The sequence below is a fragment of the Monodelphis domestica genome, chromosome 1 (genome assembly GCF_027887165.1).
Source record: "Monodelphis domestica isolate mMonDom1 chromosome 1, mMonDom1.pri, whole genome shotgun sequence".
Lineage (NCBI taxonomy): Eukaryota > Metazoa > Chordata > Mammalia > Didelphimorphia > Didelphidae > Monodelphis > Monodelphis domestica.
The window spans coordinates 325,560,197-325,581,304 of record NC_077227.1 but is presented as its reverse complement, the minus strand read 5'-3'; the positions used below and the strand labels follow the sequence as shown (position 1 = coordinate 325,581,304).

At 40.3% G+C, this 21,108-nt stretch overlaps 1 protein-coding gene across 11 annotated transcripts in view; it reads left to right on the top strand.

Moving 5' to 3' along the window:
* Window positions 1-21,108, top strand: part of EVL (Enah/Vasp-like) — a 272,883-nt gene that overhangs the window by 152,291 nt on the left and 99,484 nt on the right. For all 11 annotated transcript variants that reach the window (XR_008915092.1, XM_056811275.1, XM_056811274.1 and 8 more), the window contains exons 2-3: window positions 8,760-8,928; window positions 20,879-21,056. Coding sequence is in view for 10 of the 11 variants with exons in the window: in XM_056811275.1 (XP_056667253.1) it covers window positions 8,760-8,928; window positions 20,879-21,056 (347 nt within the window). In the remaining variant the exon portion in view is untranslated. The remainder of the gene's footprint in view (window positions 1-8,759; window positions 8,929-20,878; window positions 21,057-21,108) is intronic.

Sequence of the window (21,108 nt, the reverse complement as noted above, 5' to 3'; positions counted from 1 at the left end):
AACAACAAATTAGTATTATGTAGATTGTTGTATTATATTTTTCCCCAGTAACATGTAGAAACAATTTTTTTAATCCTTACCTTCTGTTTAAGTATCAATTCCAAGGCAAAAGCCTGATAAGGGCCAGGAAGTATATGAGGTCAAATCTGAACCCAGGACTTCTTGTCTCCAGGCCTGGCTCTCTATCTACTGAGCCACCTAGCTGCCTCTAGAAACAATTTTAACATTTCTTTTCTGACATTTTGTAATCCAAACTCTCTGCAACACTCCCTCTCTTCTCCCTTCACCAGATGGCAAGTAATCTGACCTAGGTTACACGTGCACTATCATGCAATAAATATTTTCAATATTCATCATGTTGGGAAAGATTTGTTAAACATTGACCAGTTACATTTTGATCTGATTCAGGACTCACTTACGAGTTTTGCTGACTGTGAGTTTGACAATTTTGGACTAGAGGACCTCGAAGCCCTGCCTCGCTCTAACCCTAGGACAAAGTTCTAATTTGTTAATTTTGAGATTTGATTCAGTTCTTTCCACTGAGAGCAGCTATATGGTATTGGTTAGTGTCTTAGGGAAGTTGGGCAGATTTCTCCAACCAGAAACTTCCTTGTGGACAAAGAAATTAAGGAAGTAAGGCTGTGGGTACCCTGACTGAAGGGCAGGCTGTCTGGGTAATCTTGGCTCAGCCCTGTGGTCCATGATAAATCTAGAGGATTTCCTTTCCATCCCCCTAGTCCAAGATTCTACCTCTACTAGGAGGATCATCAGAGTACAGGGGAAAGAACCTTGGACTATTTGACAAGGACCAGACTTCAGGTCCCAGCTGTCCCACAGATGAACTATACGACATTGGGCAATTCACTTCAAGCTGGTACAGAGGAAGCAAATTGCCCTAAGTTGCCTTGTCCATAAAATGGGGAAAAACAAATACTCAAATTATCTATTTCCCAGAGTATCGAGAATCAAAGGAGAGGATTGAAGGGTTTCAGTAATGACAAATCATGAAGGTATTGGAGCTGTGTTCAAAAGCTGGTACCAATGAGCAAAGTGTTCATGGATCAGACTTATATGAATATATTATTAATATTTCACATGGTTGATATATACCGGATCCTTAAATTGCATTGGGATTATAACAAATTGTTGAACTTAAAAATTAAGCTTCAGCTGAAGTCTGCTTCTGGCAGACAGGCTGGAAATAGATCTTTTTGAATCTGTAAGATTTATACATAACATCTGAATAAGTTTGGACCAGGGTTCCTGAGAAAAAGAAAGTTATTAAGTCAGGAAGAACTTTAAAATGAGCTTCTTTTTTTGATCACCTGGCTGAACAATTGTGGTAACACCTGTTCGTTATCTTTGTAATTGGTCATGTAATATTATGTAAAAACCTTTGCTGGTTCCTTTGTTCAGTGGATACCCTGAAAAGCCCCAATGCTAAAAAAGGATACAATAAACTGCTCAGATGGGGACAAACTCTTTCTTGCTCTCAGACTTGTCTCCCTGATAGACATCAAGCTGCAACCTTCTCTGTCTCTTTTCTGTTATTTTCTATATGTGTTCCCTTTCTTAGTCCTAAAACCCCTTCGCATCGTTTCCCAGTCTTTGGCTTCCCTCCAGGTGACTGGGTCTCACATACAGATTTTTGGAGAGGCAGGCCCTCTTCAAGGATGGATTGAAGCACTTTATAAACTGTGTACCACTACGGGAGTAAAAGCTGTTAAGTGGTTGAATTTTTAAAAAATATTTTAAAAATAACTTAATGTAAACCTTGCAAACCTTAAAATGTTACACACATGTGATTATTGTGTACATATGCATATAATAGGTACTATTAATAATATGTAATCATATATAACTATAATAATATATAATATATTGTGTTACCATGTATACAAGCAGGAGCTTGTATAATTTTGGACAAGTTGTTAATTACCCTTTCTAGGCCCAAATTAGTTACTGATAAAATGAGGGGTTAAACTAATTGGCCTATAAGGCCCCTTCAAATCCTAAATATGTGATCTTATGGCACCCTCAGAGAAACCATGAAAGGCTGCAATCCACATTAATGGAGGGAGCAATCTATACAGAGAAAGGCATATCTAAGCCAGATGCCACACTCAGGGCCAAAGAGCCTGCCTTCTCCTACAGAATCAACTTTTTGTTTTGGGGATGCAGTCATTTCTCAGTTGTATCTGACTCACTGAGACTCCCCTTGGGGTTTTCTATGAAAAAAATACTAGAGGAATTTGCCATTTCCTTCTCCAGCTCATTTTATAGATGAGAAAACCTGGGGCAAACAAGATTATGTGACTTGCCCAGGATCACATAGATAATAAGTATCTGAAGTCAGATTTGAACTGTCCACTGTGCTACCTAGCTGCCAAGAACCAATTTAGAACTTTGTTTTATTCCTCTCCCTTGTTCTTATCATGTAATATTCAGTTCTGTAACTGTATCTTTTTTAACCTTCATCTTAAACTTGATACTGTAGATTTTAAAAATTAATATCCAATACTCCAAGTATCATATTTATAAGATTTATTAATAATAAAACTTGAAGCAAGGGAAGAAAAACCTCAGTAAAGAAAATGCACTTTCACAGCTGCACACATGAAAAAGAGAGAGAGGAAGGAGTCACCAAAACTTATAACAAATGTGAACAAAGGAAAAAAGATTCTTGGGACAAGAAAAGAATTCTGGGAGATGAGGTCCAAAGGTCCAAGATTTTCCAATTACAGGATCCTAAGGTTTGCTTCCAAGGCAGAAGAGTGGTAAGAGCTAGGCAAAATGGGGTCAAATGACTTGCCCATGGTCACATAGCTAGGAAGGGTCCCAGGTCAGATTTGAAGCCGGGACCTCCTGTCTCCAGTCCTGGCTCTCTGTGTCCACTGAGCCACCCAGCTGCCCCCTCTGACTGTATTTTATTCCTCTCCTAGACATTACATTTTGTGAGGGCAGGGACTGTATCTTACCTAAACTTTGTATTCTCCTCAGAGCCAGCACAGCTCAGTAAATGTTTGTTTAGCAGATAAACATTCTTTTCCTCTTTAATCCTGGGGAGGAATTGTGGTATGGAAGGAAGAGCCCCAAGCTGGTCAGTAGAAGACCTGGGATCTAATCCAAAAGTATATGTAAAGTACTTTCTAAATTGCAAAACGCCATAAAAGTATTGATCTTGACCAGACTAACCAAATGTCAAGGTTGTATTGTACTGACTTTTCAGGAGGGCCATTTGCAGTGGAGGAGTCCATCCAGATGGTGATCACTAACTTCTTTGTGCTTTAACTCCCTCATATTTATTTATTTTGCATTTGCTCTGCATATATAAAATAGAAATACAATGTTACCCACCGCTCTTCCTTGCCTTTCTCCTCCCCTTCCCCCAGCCCCCTTTAGCATGTAACAAGCTACTTCAGAACTGGAACTGTTCCATTTTGGGTTCTTTGTGTCCCCATCGTGCCTAGCACAGTACTTAGCAAATAGTAAATGCTTAGAAAATTCTTGCTTATTGGTTGATGAAGATCATGAGAGGACCAGAAACCCTACCATATGAGAATTATTTAAAAGAATTGTCAGGGAGAGATGTTTAATCTGGATGTGAGAAGGTTTGTTATCAGGGATCTAATCATTATAATCAAAAATCTTAAAGACAATTAAATTTAAAAGCACTAAATGTGTTGTTCTTTGCCTCCTGAGGACAGAACTGGGGCCAAGTCCCAGAAGCCACAAGAGAAAGCTGTTATCTCTCTATATGAGGACCCACTTCTTAACAATGAAAGCTAAAAGAAGTGAGCTCCCCATCCCTGGAATTATACAAGCAGAGGCTTCATTCTCATTTATCTGGACTGCTCCAGTTAGGGCTCATCCATAGTGCAGAGTTGAACTAAACCTACTCTACAATCCTTTCAACTCTAGGATCCTATTTTTGTGACTCAGGCTGGCCGAGGACATGTTCCAGAGAGAAATGAATGTTTGAAAAAAATCTCAAAGCAAACAGTTTTTTTCTTCTTCTCGCCAGCTCAGAGCTCTAAGGACAAGTCTCAATTCAGCCCAGTGGCTAAGCACAGGCAGATTTATTTTTATAAACCACTGGCTTCTCTGTGCAAATTACTTTGTCCTCGGTGGGGGAGGTTTGCTAATGGATGGGTTTCAAGCCAGATTGTCCAGAGTTACATTTGGCCTCTCTTGGGCTTAAAGTAAACAAGTCAGGGCTTTCCAAACTCATTCTTGGAGCCTGGCCTCCCTGCCTCCCCTGATTGTATTTGCAGGAACATCCTCCACTGTAACCAAGACAATAACCATCCCTCATTTATATATATGCAACACTTTATGGTGTCCAAATTAAACTTTACATGTTCCAAAATACTGGCACAATCTCTCTCTCTCTCTCTCTCTCTTTTTTTAAAGCCCTTACCTTCTGTCTTGGAAACAATACTGTGTATTGTTTCCAAGACAGAAGAATGGTAAAGGCTAGGCAATGGGGGTTAAGTGACTTGCCCAAGGTCACACAGCTGGGAAGTGTCTGAGGCTAAATTTGAACCTAGGACCTCCCACACAATCTCTTTTGATCTACCCAAGTACTGATCCTATGAGGGAAGTCAGGCATATGGTACTGTTGTTGGTCAATTGCATTTGACTCTTTGCGACCCTTTTTGAGGTTTTCTTCACAAAGATATTGGAGTGATTAGCCATTTCCTTCTCCAGCTCATTTTACAGATGAGGAAACTGAGGCAAATAGGGTTAAGTGACTTGTCCAGGGTCACACAACTAGCAAGTGTCTGAGACTGGATTTGAACTCAAGAAAATTAGTCTTCTTGACTCCAGACCTGGGCCTCCTGGCTACCCATCATCACCTCATACATGGACTCTTTTGATAGCCTTCTGGCTGGTGTCCTTGACACAAGTCTCTCTCCACTCCAGTCCATCTTCCATTTAACCATTAGAATGAGCTTTCTAATAAAGAAAGCTGATTTTGTCATCTCACACACACACACACACACACACACACGCACACACACACACATCCAGAGCCCATTCAGTTCAGTCCAGTGGCTCTCTCTGTCCTCTAGGATCAAGGATTAAATCTTCTGTTTGGCTTTTAAAGTCCTTCCTAACCTGGCTCCCACCTACCCTCACAGACATAGATCTTGCTCTTTATTCACACTGGCTTCCATCAAGTCCTCCACACTAGACACTATATGTCCTAACTCGACACATTTTCATTGACTATCTCCCATGCCTGGGATGCTCCTGAGCTCTGCCTTTTCCTAAGCCCTGGCTTCAAGTTTCAGCTAGATTTAGTTTGTTTGTTTGGGGGGACAGAGTTGCCTTTCTTTGTATTGCATTGCTTAGCAGGAAATTGGTCCTTTGGAAGCCCTTAATAGGTGACTGGCTGGGTGGTAAAGTGGTCATAGAATATACCCTCAGATTTCAAAAGTCCCCTTCATATGAGCTTATCTATCTATGACTGCACAGCCAGAAGCCAGACAAGAATCTCTTCAGACCTGGGCCAACCCATTTGAGAGTCACTCTCCCCACTTCCATCTCCATTCCCCTGCCTGCCCACCCCGGGAACGAGCAAAATGACCAGGTAGTGTCACAAGGGCTGATGCACACTGCTGCCCAGTAACGAAGCATTTGTTTAGAAAAAGCCTCATCGTTTTCAGAGCCTCAGGAATGAGGCATTTTAGGAAGCCAACTTTCTGAGTCACTGGGTTTACTACTTTAAGCACATTTATATATATCATATAAATATATAATAAACACATATTTAGTATAGAAATAAAACTATTTTATTTAGATATGTGAATGTATTCATGTGTGTATACATATATGTGTCTATACACAATGTATATATAATGAATTAAGTCTTATTAATATACCATAATATATTATATAACTTAATATACCAGTATATTGAATAATATATTGTGTTGTATTGTTAATATAGTAAGTATATTCATTCATAATTTATTATAACATTATTGTAATATTATTATATTATTAGTATATAATATAAAATTATTAAGAATTAACATTTATATGTCATTTTTTGTTTTCTGGGTTGGAAGTCTTTCTGAAATGGACCATATACATCTCTATCATTTGAAAGGCAAATAACCTAATTTTTTGAATCCTAATATTCCTTCCTTTCTTCTTTCCTTCCTTTCTACCTTCCTTCCTTTCTTTCTTTCCCTCTTCCTTTCTTTTTTCCTTTCTTCCTTTCTTTATTTTTCCATTCTCTCTTTCTTTTTTCTTCCTTCCTTTCTTTGTTTCTTTCTTTCTCTTTCTTCCTCCCTCCCTTTCTTTTTATTTCCTCCTTCCTTTCTTTATTTCTTTCTTTACTTTCTCTCTTTCCCTCTCTCCTCCCTTCCTTTCTTCCCTTCTTTCCTTTTTCCTTTCTTCTTTCCTCTTTCCTTTCTTTATTTCCCTTTCTTTCTTTTCTTTCTTCCTTCTCTTCCTTCCCTCCTTCCCTCTCTCTCTCTCTTCCTTTTTTTCTTCCCTCTCTCCCTCCCTCCATCTTCCTCTCTCCCTTTTCCTCCATCCATCCCTCCCTTTCTCTCTTTCTTTTTTCCTTCTTCCCTCCCTCCTTCCTTCTTCTTTCCTCCTTTATTTCTCTTTCTTTTTTCTTTCTTTCTAAAAGTAATATAATAAGCAGCAATTTTTTATTTCATATTCTAATACTGATACCCACTAGGCCAATTGCAGTATGTGAAGCTGCTTTGTCCCTACACTAAGCCACAAACTGCTGTGTTTTCTGAGTTCTTATGTTTGCTTTTTAGTGTTTCTGACACCTCCTACACTTTCAGCTGTCACCTCTCCCTCTCTTGGGGGGACCTACCCATAGCAACCTCTCTTCTCTCACTTCTCATTTCCTTTTTCTAAATTTGCTATGGCCTGGGAAATCAGATTAGTCGATCTGTTAGAACTAGGTATAACGTAAGAATTAATAAGATCTGAATGAAAGACTGAGCAAATGCATGGGCTTTGTGCAGGCATCACTGTGACATCACTCTCTTGCTACTCAAATGCATTTTTCCCCTTCCTTTCTTTTTCTGGGCTACATTCTAAAGCAATGTGGTTTTTGGAAAGCAGAGTTCCAGAAAGACAAGGTGTTATTATAATGCCTCTTTCTTATGAAAATTACCTGATCATATTATTGCCTACTTATTTGAAAATGCTGTGCTGCTGTTATATTACAGAAATGTATAGCTCATTAGATTGAAATAGATTTATGCTGGGGCAGCTAGTGGATAGAGTACCAGGGCTGGACTCAGGAAAAATCATCTTTCTGAATTCAAATGTGATTTCATACACTTTCTAGCTGTGTGACCCTGGGCAAGTCACTTAATTCCATTTGCCCTAGTTTCCCCATCTGTAAAATGAGCTGGAGAAGGAAATGACAAACTACTCCAGTATCTTTGCAAAAAATTTAAAAAACCAAATGGAGTCACAAAAAGTTGGAAACAACTGAACAACAACATTTATCCTACATTTTACTGTTCATAGGCAGCCGGGTCTAATAAGACTATTACCTGCGTTCTACAAAAGGATGGATTTAGACTAGATGATCCCTAGTGTCCCTTCCAGCTCTAGAAGTCTTTGTATTATAGTTTGCCTCACCTCTATACCCTGAAACAAAAATATAAATTCAGGCCACGTTCAGGAGATATGAGAAAGGGAGATAGGAGGAAGCGGTCTTCAAGTATCCTCTGGGATACAAAAAAATTTGCTCCACTGCTATTATTTATTATCTGTTTAGTAAAAGACAACTAGGTAGAACAGTGGGTAAAATTGATGGACCTGTAGTCAAGAAGACCTGAGTTCAAATTGAGCCTCAGACACTTACTAGCCATGTAACTCTGAGCAAAGTAATTTAAGTCTGAGACATGTAAAATTATCATTTTTTGGAAAACTCTTGCCTTCTGTCTTGGAATCAATATTAAATATTGGTTCCAAGGCAGAAGAGTGGTAAGAGACAGACAATTGGAGTTAAGTGACTTGCCCAGGATCACACTGCTAGGACATGTCTGAGTTCACATTTGAACCCAGGACCTCCCATCTCTAGCCCTGGCTCTCTATCCATTGAACCACCTAGCTGCCTCATAAAATTGTAATTTTACACATAAATATAGCACCTACCCCTAGGCTTGAGGATAAAATAAGATAATATTTTTGTTTGTTTTGTTTTAAACCCTTACCTTTTATCTTAGAATCGATACTGTGTATTGGTTCCAAGGCAAAAGAATGGTAAGGGCTAGGCAATGGGGGTTAAGTAACTTGCCCAGGGTCACACAGCTAAGAAGTGTCTGAGGCCAGATTTGAACCCAGGACCTCCCATCTCTGAGCCTGGCTCTCAATCCCTACCTACTACCCTACTCCTAAATAAGATAATATTTGTAAAATGCTCTGTAAATTTTATAACATTATAAAGTGTTAATTCTCCTTCATAGAATCTTAGAATCTATAAAGTTTTAGAATCATAAACTTGCATCATCTAAGACTCATAGCATCACAAATTTGAGAGGCAACTCTTGGAGGTTATAAAGTTTAACCTCTCAACCTTTATTTAGGAATTTCCCTTTCCATTCCTGACTAGATGAATATTTTCTGCTCCTTAAATGGCATTAAATCACAACTCCGATTGTGAGAAATTCTCCATTATGTTAGTCAGGCTCTCCCAGCACAATATAGAGCAAGGGCAAAAGGAATCTGACTACTGCTCTGATCTTTGTATTTCCTTTGCTCTCCAGTGAACAGAGTATTTGCCAAGCCCGGGCTTCCGTGATGGTCTACGATGACACCAGTAAGAAATGGGTGCCAATCAAACCAGGACAGCAGGGATTCAGCCGGGTCAACATCTACCACAATAATGCCAGCAATACCTTTAGAGTCGTGGGTGTTAAGCTTCAAGATCAACAGGTGAGTATTGGTACACAACCTGCATCATTAGCCTGAGACATTAAATATGAAACATGGATGGAGACCCAGTAAGATCTTGGATTCTAGGCATTAACCCAATGAATCAGGCTTGGGTGGGAAGACTGGATGATCTGTGGAATCTGAGAGTCTCCCTTTCATCAGGCCCTTATTTATGTGCCAGGCACCATGATGGTAAACCCTGGGGGTACAAAGATAAAAATATAGTCTCTGCCCTCAAGGAGCTCACAGTCTAATAGGAGAGACAACAATTTCACATCAGAACATTTCAACTAGCAGTTTCCAAATGATCTTCTTATTCAAGGTTACCCTCCCAACTTGGATGAGCAACCTTGTCTCTGCTTTTGTTGTTCAGTCATTTCCATTTATGTCTGACTCTTCAAGACCCCATTTGGGGTTTTCTGGGCAAGGATTCCAGGGTCATTTTCTATTTCTTTCTCCAGCTCATTTTACAGATGAGGAAACTGAGGCAAACAGGATTAAGGGACTTTTTATTGGTATTTGACTCTCCTATTTTTGTCTATTCTAATTTTTATCTGTATTTGTTTATCCTATTAGAATGTAAGATATCTGTCTGTAAATAGAAATTGCTTCATTCTTTGTACTTATATCCCCAGTGCCCAATGAAGTGAGATAAGATATCACACTTGTTGTTCAGTTCTGTCTGACTCCTGGCAAAGATTTTTTTGGCAAAGATTCAGGAGCAATTAGCCATATCATTCTCCAGCTCATTTTATGAATGAGGAAACAGAGGCAAACAGGGTCATACAACTAGTCAGTGTCTGAAACCCAATTTGACTCCAAGTCCTACCCTTTCTCCACTGCACCACCTAGGTGCCTGTACACATTATATAGTGTTTGCAAACTTTAAGGAGCTAAATAAATACTAGCTATTGTTAGTTTTACATCCTTCCCCTTCTGTCCACTCACACAGCCACCAGCCTAGTTCAGGCTTTCCTTATGTTTTGTCTGGACTAGTGTAAAGAGCTCCTAATTGATCTCCTAACCTCAAGTCTTCCTCACTACAAGTCAATCTCCATAAGTTGCCAAAATGATTGTCCTGAAGTGTCGGTCTGACCATGTTGCTCCACTACTCAATAAACTTGTAATTGTCTCTGTCTGATACCCAAATCTCTTTACAGCTTGGCCTAAACTTACCTTCTCAGTCTCCTTGTCCATTTTTCCAATTTGTACACTTTAGGGTCCAGCCACATTGCCTTTTTCCCCAGCCCTTTACCTTCTGTCTTAGAATCAATACTAAGTATCAGTTCTAGGGCAGAAGAGCAGTATGGGTCAGGCAGTGGGGGTTAAGTGACCTGCCCAGGGTCACACAGCTAGGAAGTATCTGAGGCCAGATTTAAATGCAGGATATCCCAATCTCTAGACCTGGCTCTCTGTTCACTGAGCCACCCAGCTTGCTCTCAAATTGTCTCTCTTACTATTCTTCACACATGATACATCTCAGCATCTATGTGTTTGTATACTAGCTGTCATCTATTCTGAGAACATCTTCCTTCCTTATCTCTGCTCTTAGAATCCCTAATTTTTTTCAAGATTCAAGTCAAGTTCCACCTTCTACATGAAGCCTTTCCTACTTCCTCAGGGAAAATAAATCACTTTATCTTTTTTTAAAAACACCTTTCTTCTTAGAGTCAATACTGTGCATTGGTTTCAAGGCAGAAGAGCAGTAAGGGCTACACATTGGGGATTAAGTGACTTGCCCAGTCACACAGTTAGGAAATGTCTGGAGTCGTATTTGAACCCAGGACTTCCCATCCCTAGTCCTTACTCTCAATCCACAGAGCCACATAGCTGCCCCCAACACTTATGTCTTTTTTGTATATGTTTTCTTGTTGTTATTGTTCCACTGTTTCAGTTGTAGCCAACTCTTTGTGGCCCCATTAGGGATTTTCTTGGCAAACACACTGGAGTGTTGTCCTTTCCTTCTTCAGCTCATTTTACTGATGAGGAAACTGAGGCAAACAGGGTTTAGTGTCTTGCCCAGAGTCACCCAACCAGTAAGTGTCTAAGGCCAAATTTTATCTGAGTCTTGCTGACACCAAGCCCAGCACTCTAACCACTATGCCTCCTAGTTGCGCTATATTTTCTAAATACCTATAAACATGCGTACCTGTCTCCCTCAAAAGAACCTAAGCTCAGGGCAGCTAAGTAGCAGAATGGATTAGAGCACCAGACCTAGATTCACAAGGATTTGGGTTTAAATCTGGCTTGAGATACTTCCTAGCTGTGTGACCCTGGGAAAGTCACTTAACCCCCATTGCCTAATCCTTACCACTCTTCTGCCTTGGAACCAATACAGTATTGATTCTAAAACATAAGGTAAGGGTTTAAAAAAAAAGAACCTAAACTTTTTGAGGAAAGAACTTTTCTTCTTTGTCCTTGGATCTTCACTCTCTAACATAGTGCCTATGGAGCCACCATTTAATAAAATAAAAACCTATTGCTTTGATTCGCTTTGTAAAATTAGGGTACTGGATGTAGATGTTCTCTAAGGTCTCTTCTACAGAGTTGTGGGATAGTAGTTGGAAAGCTAGCCTTGGAGTAAAGGAAGACCTGGGTTCGAATAATAGCAGTGTTATTTAACTCCAGGCTAATCACTTAACTTATCAGTGCCCTAAACCTTGAGACCAAAGCCTGCAAAGCAGATGGAAGGGGGGCCTTAGAATCATAGAACATAGAATATTAGCACTTCAAGGGGCAGCTAGGGGCTCAATGGATATAGCACCAGACCTGGAGATGCAAGGTCCTAGGTTCAAGTCTGACCTCAGACATTTATTGGCTATGTTACCGCAGGCAAGTCATTTAACCCCAATTGCCTAGCTCTTACTGTTCTTCTGCCTTGGAACCATCTCGTGCTTTTTATTGATTCTATGTCAGAATATAAGATTTTTTTGGGAACAAAAAAGAAATCATATGATCTAACATTTAAGAAAGTGTGATCCAAAGATACCTGAGAGACCCTGAGACCCTTTCAGAAGGTCTGTGAAATCAAAACCATTTTCATAATAATGCTAAGTTTTTTTAATTTCTACTATAATAAATATCTCTCACGCACAGACAAAAATTTTTGGGAGAAGAGTTTAGGGGTTTTTTATCTGTAATAGTTCATCCTAATTTTCATCTATCTTGTCTATCCTATTCGAATGTAAGCTCTTTGCTTCATTCTTTGTGCTTGTATCGCCAGTACCTAGTGAAGTGAGGTAACATGTGTGGAAGATGCATGAAGGAAGAGAGAATTTTCATGCATGCAAGACAGAAAGCTGGGGACGTCATTTGTCAATCAAGGTGAACATTCCAAAGAGAATGTTCCCAGGAAAGTCAGTTGGAGCCTGGCCAGGAGATTTCCTTGGCTTCTGACCAAGGGGGAGACTGGCTTCTTCTGACTTAGGCTGAGGCTTTGGTGTGGTGATGTTGGTGATAGACCGTTATATACTGGGCTGATTAGAAGACAGAAGAAAATCAATTGCCCTTCATAACTCCCTGACAGACTTTGTGTCATAGCTGTGACAGGACTGACATTTCCCAAAATCCTCCTAACCCTCATTTTAGACTAGAGAAAACCTCATCCCTCTCACCTCAATTTCCATCCTTGTCCTGTCTTTCCCAATAAACCCCCTTACTTGAGAAAGAAAGAGAAAGGAGTTTTTCCTCATAAATCTCATAGTCCACTCAGGGAATGAGGTGGGGAGGGGTGAAACTAAAGGCTTCAGAAGAGGGTGGTGAAGGGTGGTATTGAGGGAGGAGGAGGGTAGGAAAAAATATCAATCAATTAGCCATCCAGGGAATTGATAGACACCCTCGAGTGTTCCCCTAGTATCTCTGTCTTCATTACAACTAGGCATTTTCAGGTTTCCCCTAGTATCTCTCTAGTCAAGCCAGAGTATCTAGTTATTACAATTTGACAAGCACCAGTGTCACTTCTAATACACATATCATATTTGTTGTGCAGTGGCGACTGACTCTGGGCAAAGATCTTTTTATTGGGGTGTTTTGCCACTAAAACTCAGTGATTTTTAAATAGGTAAAGGGTTCCTGAGACCAAAAGGTTTGAGAAACACAGATCTTGTCCTATGCCCACAACTACCACCACTAAATTTACAGTTGAGGAAATTGGCCAGTTTATAAGTTATGCCCAATGTTCAGATAAGGCTCTTGTCCACATTATCCAGATTATGTAATATTAAACCAAATGATCATTAAAGGGCTAAAATGATATGGGATGCAGAATATCCTTAAACCCACGCCAAACCCAAATAGGCCAACATACTGAGCACATGATGCCTATTGGACATTATTCAGGAAATATAGTGGATCAATTCCAACAACTGGGGAATTCTTCTCACAAGGCATTTCATTCAATTGCCAAGCAATTCTGGTTATTAGAAAGTTCTTCCTTATGTGGGGTGAAAATCTGGCTTTGAGAGGCAATCCCTGTAATTTCTACCCCCTGGTCGCAGCACTGCTCTTTGTAGCTATATAAGACAAGCCCAAGGGGCAGCCACTCCTGACACTTTTCTTGTTATCTCTGAGTTTCTTCTTCTCTGGGCTAAAAATCTCTAGTTCCTTCAAACAATTCTCATGGTGCGTAGTTTAAAGAATCATCACTATCTGGGGAGTTCTTTGGACAGATTAAAAAGTCGGTAGAGGTGCTGTGGAAAGAGCAACAGACTATGTGTCAAGGGACCAGAGTTCCAGTTCTGGTTCTGTAACTTATTATATGTATGGTCTTACTCAGATCACAGCCTCTCTTTTGGACCTCAGTTTCCTCCTCTGTAAAATAAAGAAATGAAACCAGATGGTCTCTATGGTTCTTTCCTGATTTAAAAATGTTCTTCCACCTGGCCAAAATTCTCCATATTCAGGACAACTCAAATACTAACTTGATAAGGTACTTGTAATAACAGTAAAGCATGATTGAGAATAACAAAAAAGGGAGTGTGGCATAGTGGCTATAGCTCAGAGATGTGTCCTCAGAATCAGTATAACCTGAGTTCAAGCCCTGCCTCTGATGCATCCTGGCTAAGTGACCCACAACAATCACCTAATCTCTCAGTGTCTAAGCAGCTCTCAATATACCACTATCCATTTCCAAGGTACTTTAATGTTAACAAGATCCTTTCTTCCTAACAGCACCAAGTGATAGGTAACACAAGTATTATTATCTTGCCCATTTTACATATGAAGAAAGTAAAGGTTAGTGTCTAATTCAGCTCTAGCCCTATCTATCTAGGTACCAGAACTAGATTTGCATCCAGGACTCCTAATTTCAGGACAGCTAGATAATACACTGGATAGAGTACCAGGTCTAGCGTTAGGAAGACTCATCTTTCTGAGTTCAAATCTGGCCTCAGATATTTGCTATCCCTGTGACCCTGAGCAAGTCACTTAATCCTGTTTGCCTCCATTTTTCATCTGTAAAATGATCTAGACCAGGAAAGGGCAAACCATTATCTTTGCCAAGAAAACCCAAATGGGATCACAAGGAGTCAGACATGACTGAATCCCTGTGCAACAATTCCCTACTTCAAGACCAATCCTCTTGCAGTTACATCTGATCCAAAATTCAGAATTAACTGAGTCTCAACTTGTAACAGGACCAGGGACAGAGCAAAATAATTAGATGATTTTTAACTTACCCACCAAGGATTTTCCCCCCAACTAAGAACAAGAGAGGACATAGCAGGTATTTGGAATAAACACCCTTTTTTGCCACCTTCCCATCTGGAGTTTATTTTTAATCTTCAAAGTCTCAGAAAAGAACCCGAGGATGGATGTGTGAGCACATCCTCCATTTGAGAATTGCAGATTTGAGGCAAGAGGCAGAGCCTACCCATGTGGTGTGGGTTCCGTTTGCTTGATCAGCCTGGCATTTAATAACTCCTGGAGTGCAAATGATGTAGTGAGGGCAAAAGGGTTTTGAGACAGTGGAAGAAAACTTTTCAGGGCATTGTGACTTTTGGTGTCTATATTGAGAATCACAGCTTTGCAGTTTTCTGTTTCATTTTTCAATAAGGACCTTAAAATCTTCAGGTCATGCAGTCTTAGAATTTTAATAATATCAAGAGCTGACATTTATATAGCATTTAATATTTGCCAGGAACTATACTGAACAATTTATAATTATAACCTTATTTGATCCTCATGATAATTCTGAGAGGTGGGTTCTATCATTATCCCCATTTTACATTTAAGGAAACTGAGGTAAACAAAGTTTCAATGACTTGCCCAGGATCACACAATTAGTAAGTGTCTGAGGCTAGATTTGAACTCAGGTCTTCTTGACTCCAGTCTGAAGGTTCTATTCATTGTGCCACCTTCTTCATTTTAGCATGAGAAGAGAAGGGTCACTGGCTACGTGCCTACCCCCAAGGCACATGAGAAAGTGAATTTCAGAGGAAATTTCTTCATGTGAAAGACTAATGGTTAATTTTTATGCCATTACAACTCGTGGAATGAATGGAGCAGCACAGTGGATAGAGTGCCAGGCCTGGAGTCAAGAAGACTCACCTTCCTAAGTCCAAGTCTGGCTTCAGACACTTATGCTATGTGACCTTGGGCAAGTCACATAACCTTGTTTGCCTTAGTTTCTTATTTGTCAAATGAGCTGGAAAAGGAAATAGCAGACCACTCCAGAATGAGAAAACCCCAACTGGGGTCATGAAGAGTCAAATACAACTGAAAAATGACTGAATAACAACAACAACCTCATGAAATAAGATTGCAGAGTGTCAGAATTGGAGGGGACCTTGGAAGCATAGAACCAATGAATGGCAGAAATGGAAAGGGACTTGAGACTATTTAGGCCAACTTGGGAATTTTGTTCTAAGGAAAGAGAGGCCTAGAGAAAAAGAGGAACTTGGCCAGGGTCAGACAGTAAGCAAGTGAGTGGTGGAGCTGCAATTAAAGCTTTGGTTTCTTGACTCGTACGCCTGCTTCTTTTCACCACAGCAGGTTTCCTCTCTATGTGGTGGCTGAATTGTAGCCAGCATCTGTTAGAAACATCTCAGGGTGATTGTGAAATGTGAGAAAGGAAGCAAAAGGAAAGGAGCCATGTGTAGCTCTGGTTCACCAGGCCAAGCCTGATGGCCAATTATTCCCCAAATTTGCCTCTTCCTGCATTTTTCTGACACTTTCCTATGCCTAGAATGCCTTCTCCCTCCCAAGATTTGGCTGTCGAATTCCCACATGTCCTTCATTAAAGTTGTGGGTGGGTGTTATATTTTCCTACTAGACTATTAGCTTCATGAGGGCAAAGACTCTGCTTAAGTCATCTTTGTCCCTCTAACCCCACTCCCAGGGATTAGTACTGAACCTTACAGGCAAAAGGCATTCAGTGAATACCTTTTAAATAAATGAATGTGCAGAAACTTCCACCATTGGAAGAGAGGGTATATCCTTCACCTAAAGAGCAAGACAACCCTGCCCAATGAAGCACTCGTGTTTAACAACTGAGACTGGGGGTGGGGGGAGGAAGAGAGGAAGGGAGCACTGGTCTTGGAATCAGGAAGACTAACCTTCATGGGTTCAAATCCAGCCTCAGACACTTACTACCTGTATGACTCTAGGCAAGTCACTTAACCCTTTTTGCCTCAGTTTCCCTACCTATAAAATGAGTTAGAGAAGAAAATGGCAAGCCACTTGAGTATTTTCTAAAAAAAAAAACCCAAATGAAATCACAAAGAGTCAGGCAGGACTAAAGAATAAAAACAGCAAAAAGCATTTGCCAATTTCCAAGTGTAAAAGCTCACACTAAAAACTTAACGATTGGTTCTCAGAGCCTGTTTCAGCTCCAGCACACCCCTGGCTCTGCCCCAGTATATTATTTAGGAACAACTCAGACTGACCATACTTTGAAGGACTTAAAGACATACAAATGTCAAGTTATGGTTGGCTACAAAAATAAAAATTAATCAGAGTTTAAGGAGGCTTTAGAAGATATCTAGTTCATCTCTGCCTCCTACAGTTTGAGAAACTGTGGTCCAGAGACAGAAGCAACTCACCCAAGAACACCCAAGAAATAAGTTAGTATTAGCTACTCCCTGACCCCAACACCCAACACCTCTTCGTAAGAAATAATCAGTAAGCCCTGAAACTGAAGGTATCCTGACTTATCCAGGCTTGAGCTAAGCAGAGGGAGTAGAATAGCAACATAGTGGACTTGGAAACGGTGAATCAAGACCTGCAGGCAGGGAGAGTCAGTCTTGCAATCATGGTGCCAGGATGAATCTTTGAGAAGGAAGAATACCTATGATCAGTTGGCACAGATTATAGAGCTTCAGGGCTGGAGTCAGGAGGATGTGAGTACCAATCCAGCCTCAGACACTATATATATCCCCTGGGCAAGTCACTTAACCCCCTTTCTCAGTTTCTTTGTCTGTATAAAGAGGATCATAACACCTACTTCCCAGGGTTGTCATGAGAATCAAATGAGAGCTTTGTAAAGTGTTTATCACAGTGCCTCGCACATACTGAATGCTATAGAAATGTTGGCTGTTATTATTATTCTCATTAGAAAACGCCTAATTCACAGGCAAGAATCATAAGTTTCAAGTGAGAAGTGAGTAGATCTCGAACAGAAGCAGCAGACAAATAGATATATTGCCTAGAACAGAGATGTCAGATACATAGCCTGTACACTCCCCAGGGCAATCTGAACCAGATTAAAAAATAATGAGGGGTGGGAATGGGGGGCAGCAGGCAGCTGGGTGGCTTAGTGGGTTAAGACCCAGACCCAGAGATGAGAGGTCCTGGGTTCAAATTTGGCCTCAGACACTTCCTAGCTGTGTGACCCTGGGCAAGTCACTTAACCTCCATTGCCTAGCCCTTAATACTCTTCTGCCTTGGAACCAATGCACAGTGTTGGTTCTAAGATGGAAGGTAAGGGTTAAAAAAGATAATAACAATAATTTGGAAATATTTAACCAAATAAATTAAAATACAATAAAAATATAGGTAATATTACATATTAAAACTAAGTTCTAATGATACATGTATAATTCAGTGGAATTGCTCATCAGCTCTGGGAGGGGGGAGGAAAAGAGGAGGGAAAGAAACATGAATCATGTAACCATGGGAAAAATTCTTAATTAATTGATTTTTTAAAAAAATAAATGTTTATAACTTCTTTAAAAATCTAACTTTCATGCAAGTCAAAAAAACAAAACAAAAAAGTTCTTTAGGTCTCAACTAAAATCTCATTTTTTAAAGAAGCCTTCTCTACACCCTATTAATTCTAGTGCTTTCCATCTATTCATTAGTTCCTATTTATCTTGCATATTGCTTGCTTTGCATATATCCATTTTGTATGTTGTCTCCTGCACCAGGCTGAGCTCCTTAAGGACTGGAACTATCTTTTGCCTTTTTGTATCTCCAGAGCTTAGCCCAGAGCCTGGCATATAGGAGTGTGGAAGTCTGGTGATGAGTGATTGGATCCCAGGGCCATTGTGCCCATGGAGAGGGAGAGTTAGCCTGCTAGGGAGTGTAAAAATTAAATTATGTCTCTAGTAATAAAAATATTATATTTTTGAGGTTTATTAATGATTATTAGAAATCAAGGATACAAAATAATAACCACGTGCCCATGGCTGATTAGCCAACTCAGAATCCTTGCGTTTAGCTTACTTTCTACAGCATTGCAATGGAATGGAAGAGAGAGGGAGGCGTTACAGCCAGTTAAATACCAATTGTGATCTCGCCAACCTGGGGACTCAGGTGAGATTATAGGGAATTCTGGGAAACACCAAGGACTTCTGGGGATTGAAGTCTGGGGTTCAAAATCTCCATTTATACAGGAGACTAGCAGCCAGAGAGAAAGAGGCAGATAAGGAGAAGGATGGGAAAGGTGAGGCCAGCGTGCTTTTTGAGGACAGAGCACGCCTGGAGACTATGATCTTTGTTTATTGTGACAAAGAGAAAGACTTTTATAGAGAGTAAAATATTAAATATTACAGCATCCTGGGGGGGGTACTTTCCCACAGTTTATGAAAATTACTTCACACAGCAACGTTGCCAGGGTTGCTATTACTGATATAAGCAAGTTGAGAAACAGTGATTGCTAATCTGTTCTGCGTAACTTAGGGAAAGGCAGGTTCGGTCTTTTCAGTCATGATGTTACAAGAACTTCTTTGCTCTTTGCCCTTCAGAGTGAGGGGACACTCAGGGTTTAATGATGGCCTTTGGCTGAGAACAGCTGTCCCTTTGTGTGAGAGATTGGGATCTTGCTCACAACCTCAGGCAAATGTGGCTGCTTTCCTCAGTGGGTCTGACTTGTCCTTTATATAACCTCACATAGTAGCTACTTAGTCGGTGTTTATTGATTGACTTTCTTCATTATAATTTTTCTGATATTAGAAGACTATAGCTAACTGTGTCCCTATGAGTCTTCTTTTTTTCCCAGGCTATCCTTCCCTGGATCCTTTGACCAATGCTTGGATGACTAGGAACTTGTGGATTTAAGCAGTGGGAGGTGGAGTCTTTACTAAAAAAAGCTTCCAGAAATAAATTCCATGTAGGCTGAACTGCTGAATAGAAGGAGAGAAATGGTGGTTCAGAGGACAGTGCTTCAGTTTCTGATATGTCACTTATTATAACCATAGCAAGTTACTTAACCTATCAGTTTTCCTATCTGCAAAAAGACTAGGAGATCTGGGTATTTTCTGGTTCTAAATCTTTTTGTCCTGATCTAGCCAGCCCTAGTCAGTTTTTCAAATCCTTATGCCAGATTTGAACCCAGATCCTTTTGACTCTGGACCTAGTGCTCAATCCAATGTACTTAATGAATAATTTTTAGCAGTCAGTCAGCATCTGGCCCTCCATGTCTAGAGTTTATTGCTTCCTTATTATCTCTTAGACACCCTGGCTTCCTTTAATGCTCAAGGACTATCTCCTACATGAGTGAGTCAGTCAGCAAGGATTTACTTTTCTTTTTTAAACCCTTACCTTCCATCTTGGAGTCAATACTGTGTATTGGTTCCAAGGCAGAAGAGTTGTAAGGGCTGGGCAATGGGGGTTAAGTGACTTGCCCAGGGTCACACAGCCAGGAAGTGTCTGAGGCCAGATCTGAACCTAGGACCTCCCATGTCTGGGCCTGACTCTCAATCCACTGAGCCACTTCAGCAAGCATTTATTAAGCATTTACTATGTTCCAGCTTTCACTGGACTTATTATATGCTGCATTTTGTCACCTATTTATGTATCATATAGCTTTTCAGATGAACACATGAGCTTCTTGAGGGCAGGACCTATGACTTGTATGTACAGATACATACATAAAAACAATGTGTATGTAGATATAATAGATATATTGGTTTTTGCCCTCTCCCTTTCTCTCTGTCTGTCTGTCTGTCTGTCTGTCTGTCTGTCTCTCTCTCTCTCTCTCTCTCTCTCTCTCTCTCTCTATATATATATATATATATATATATATATATATATATATATATAGTTTTTTGCCTATAGTATTGAAAGGAGGGCCTTGAATAGTATGGGCACATAAATAAGTATCCATTGAATTAAATTTTCATTGTTTATAATAGAATCTCTAAAAGGGATCTTAGGCTTCAATTACAACCCTTCCCCTTTATAGATGAGGAATCTGGAGCCCAGAAAGGTAAAGGAACTCACCTAAGAAAGGGCAACATTCAGTAACTGGCTAAGCCAGGACTTAATCCCAGGGATTCTTACCCCAGTTCCAGAGCTCTTCCCACTGCACCAAGGTCCAAGTCTGAGAGCCTGCCCTCTCTTGCTTCCCTATGCCTCCAGACAACTTCCCTCTGGCTGGGGACTCTTCTCCTAAGGCTCTTCCATCCATCAGCTCTCCATGGAGTGAGCTATTTACCTACCTTTCTCCCTCCCTCTTACTTGCCTCATTTTATTTATTTACTCATGCCTCTCCTCCCTTCCCCCCACCTTCCAGGTCGTGATCAATTATTCAATTGTGAAAGGGCTGAAGTATAATCAGGCTACGCCAACATTTCACCAGTGGCGAGATGCCCGGCAGGTCTATGGCTTGAATTTCGCCAGCAAGGAAGAAGCGACCACCTTCTCTAATGCAATGCTCTTTGCTCTGAACATCATGAATTCCCAAGATGGAGGTAAGCTTCTCTGACAGCTCTATGTGGGGCCATTTTTCTGCCCTTTTGGGGC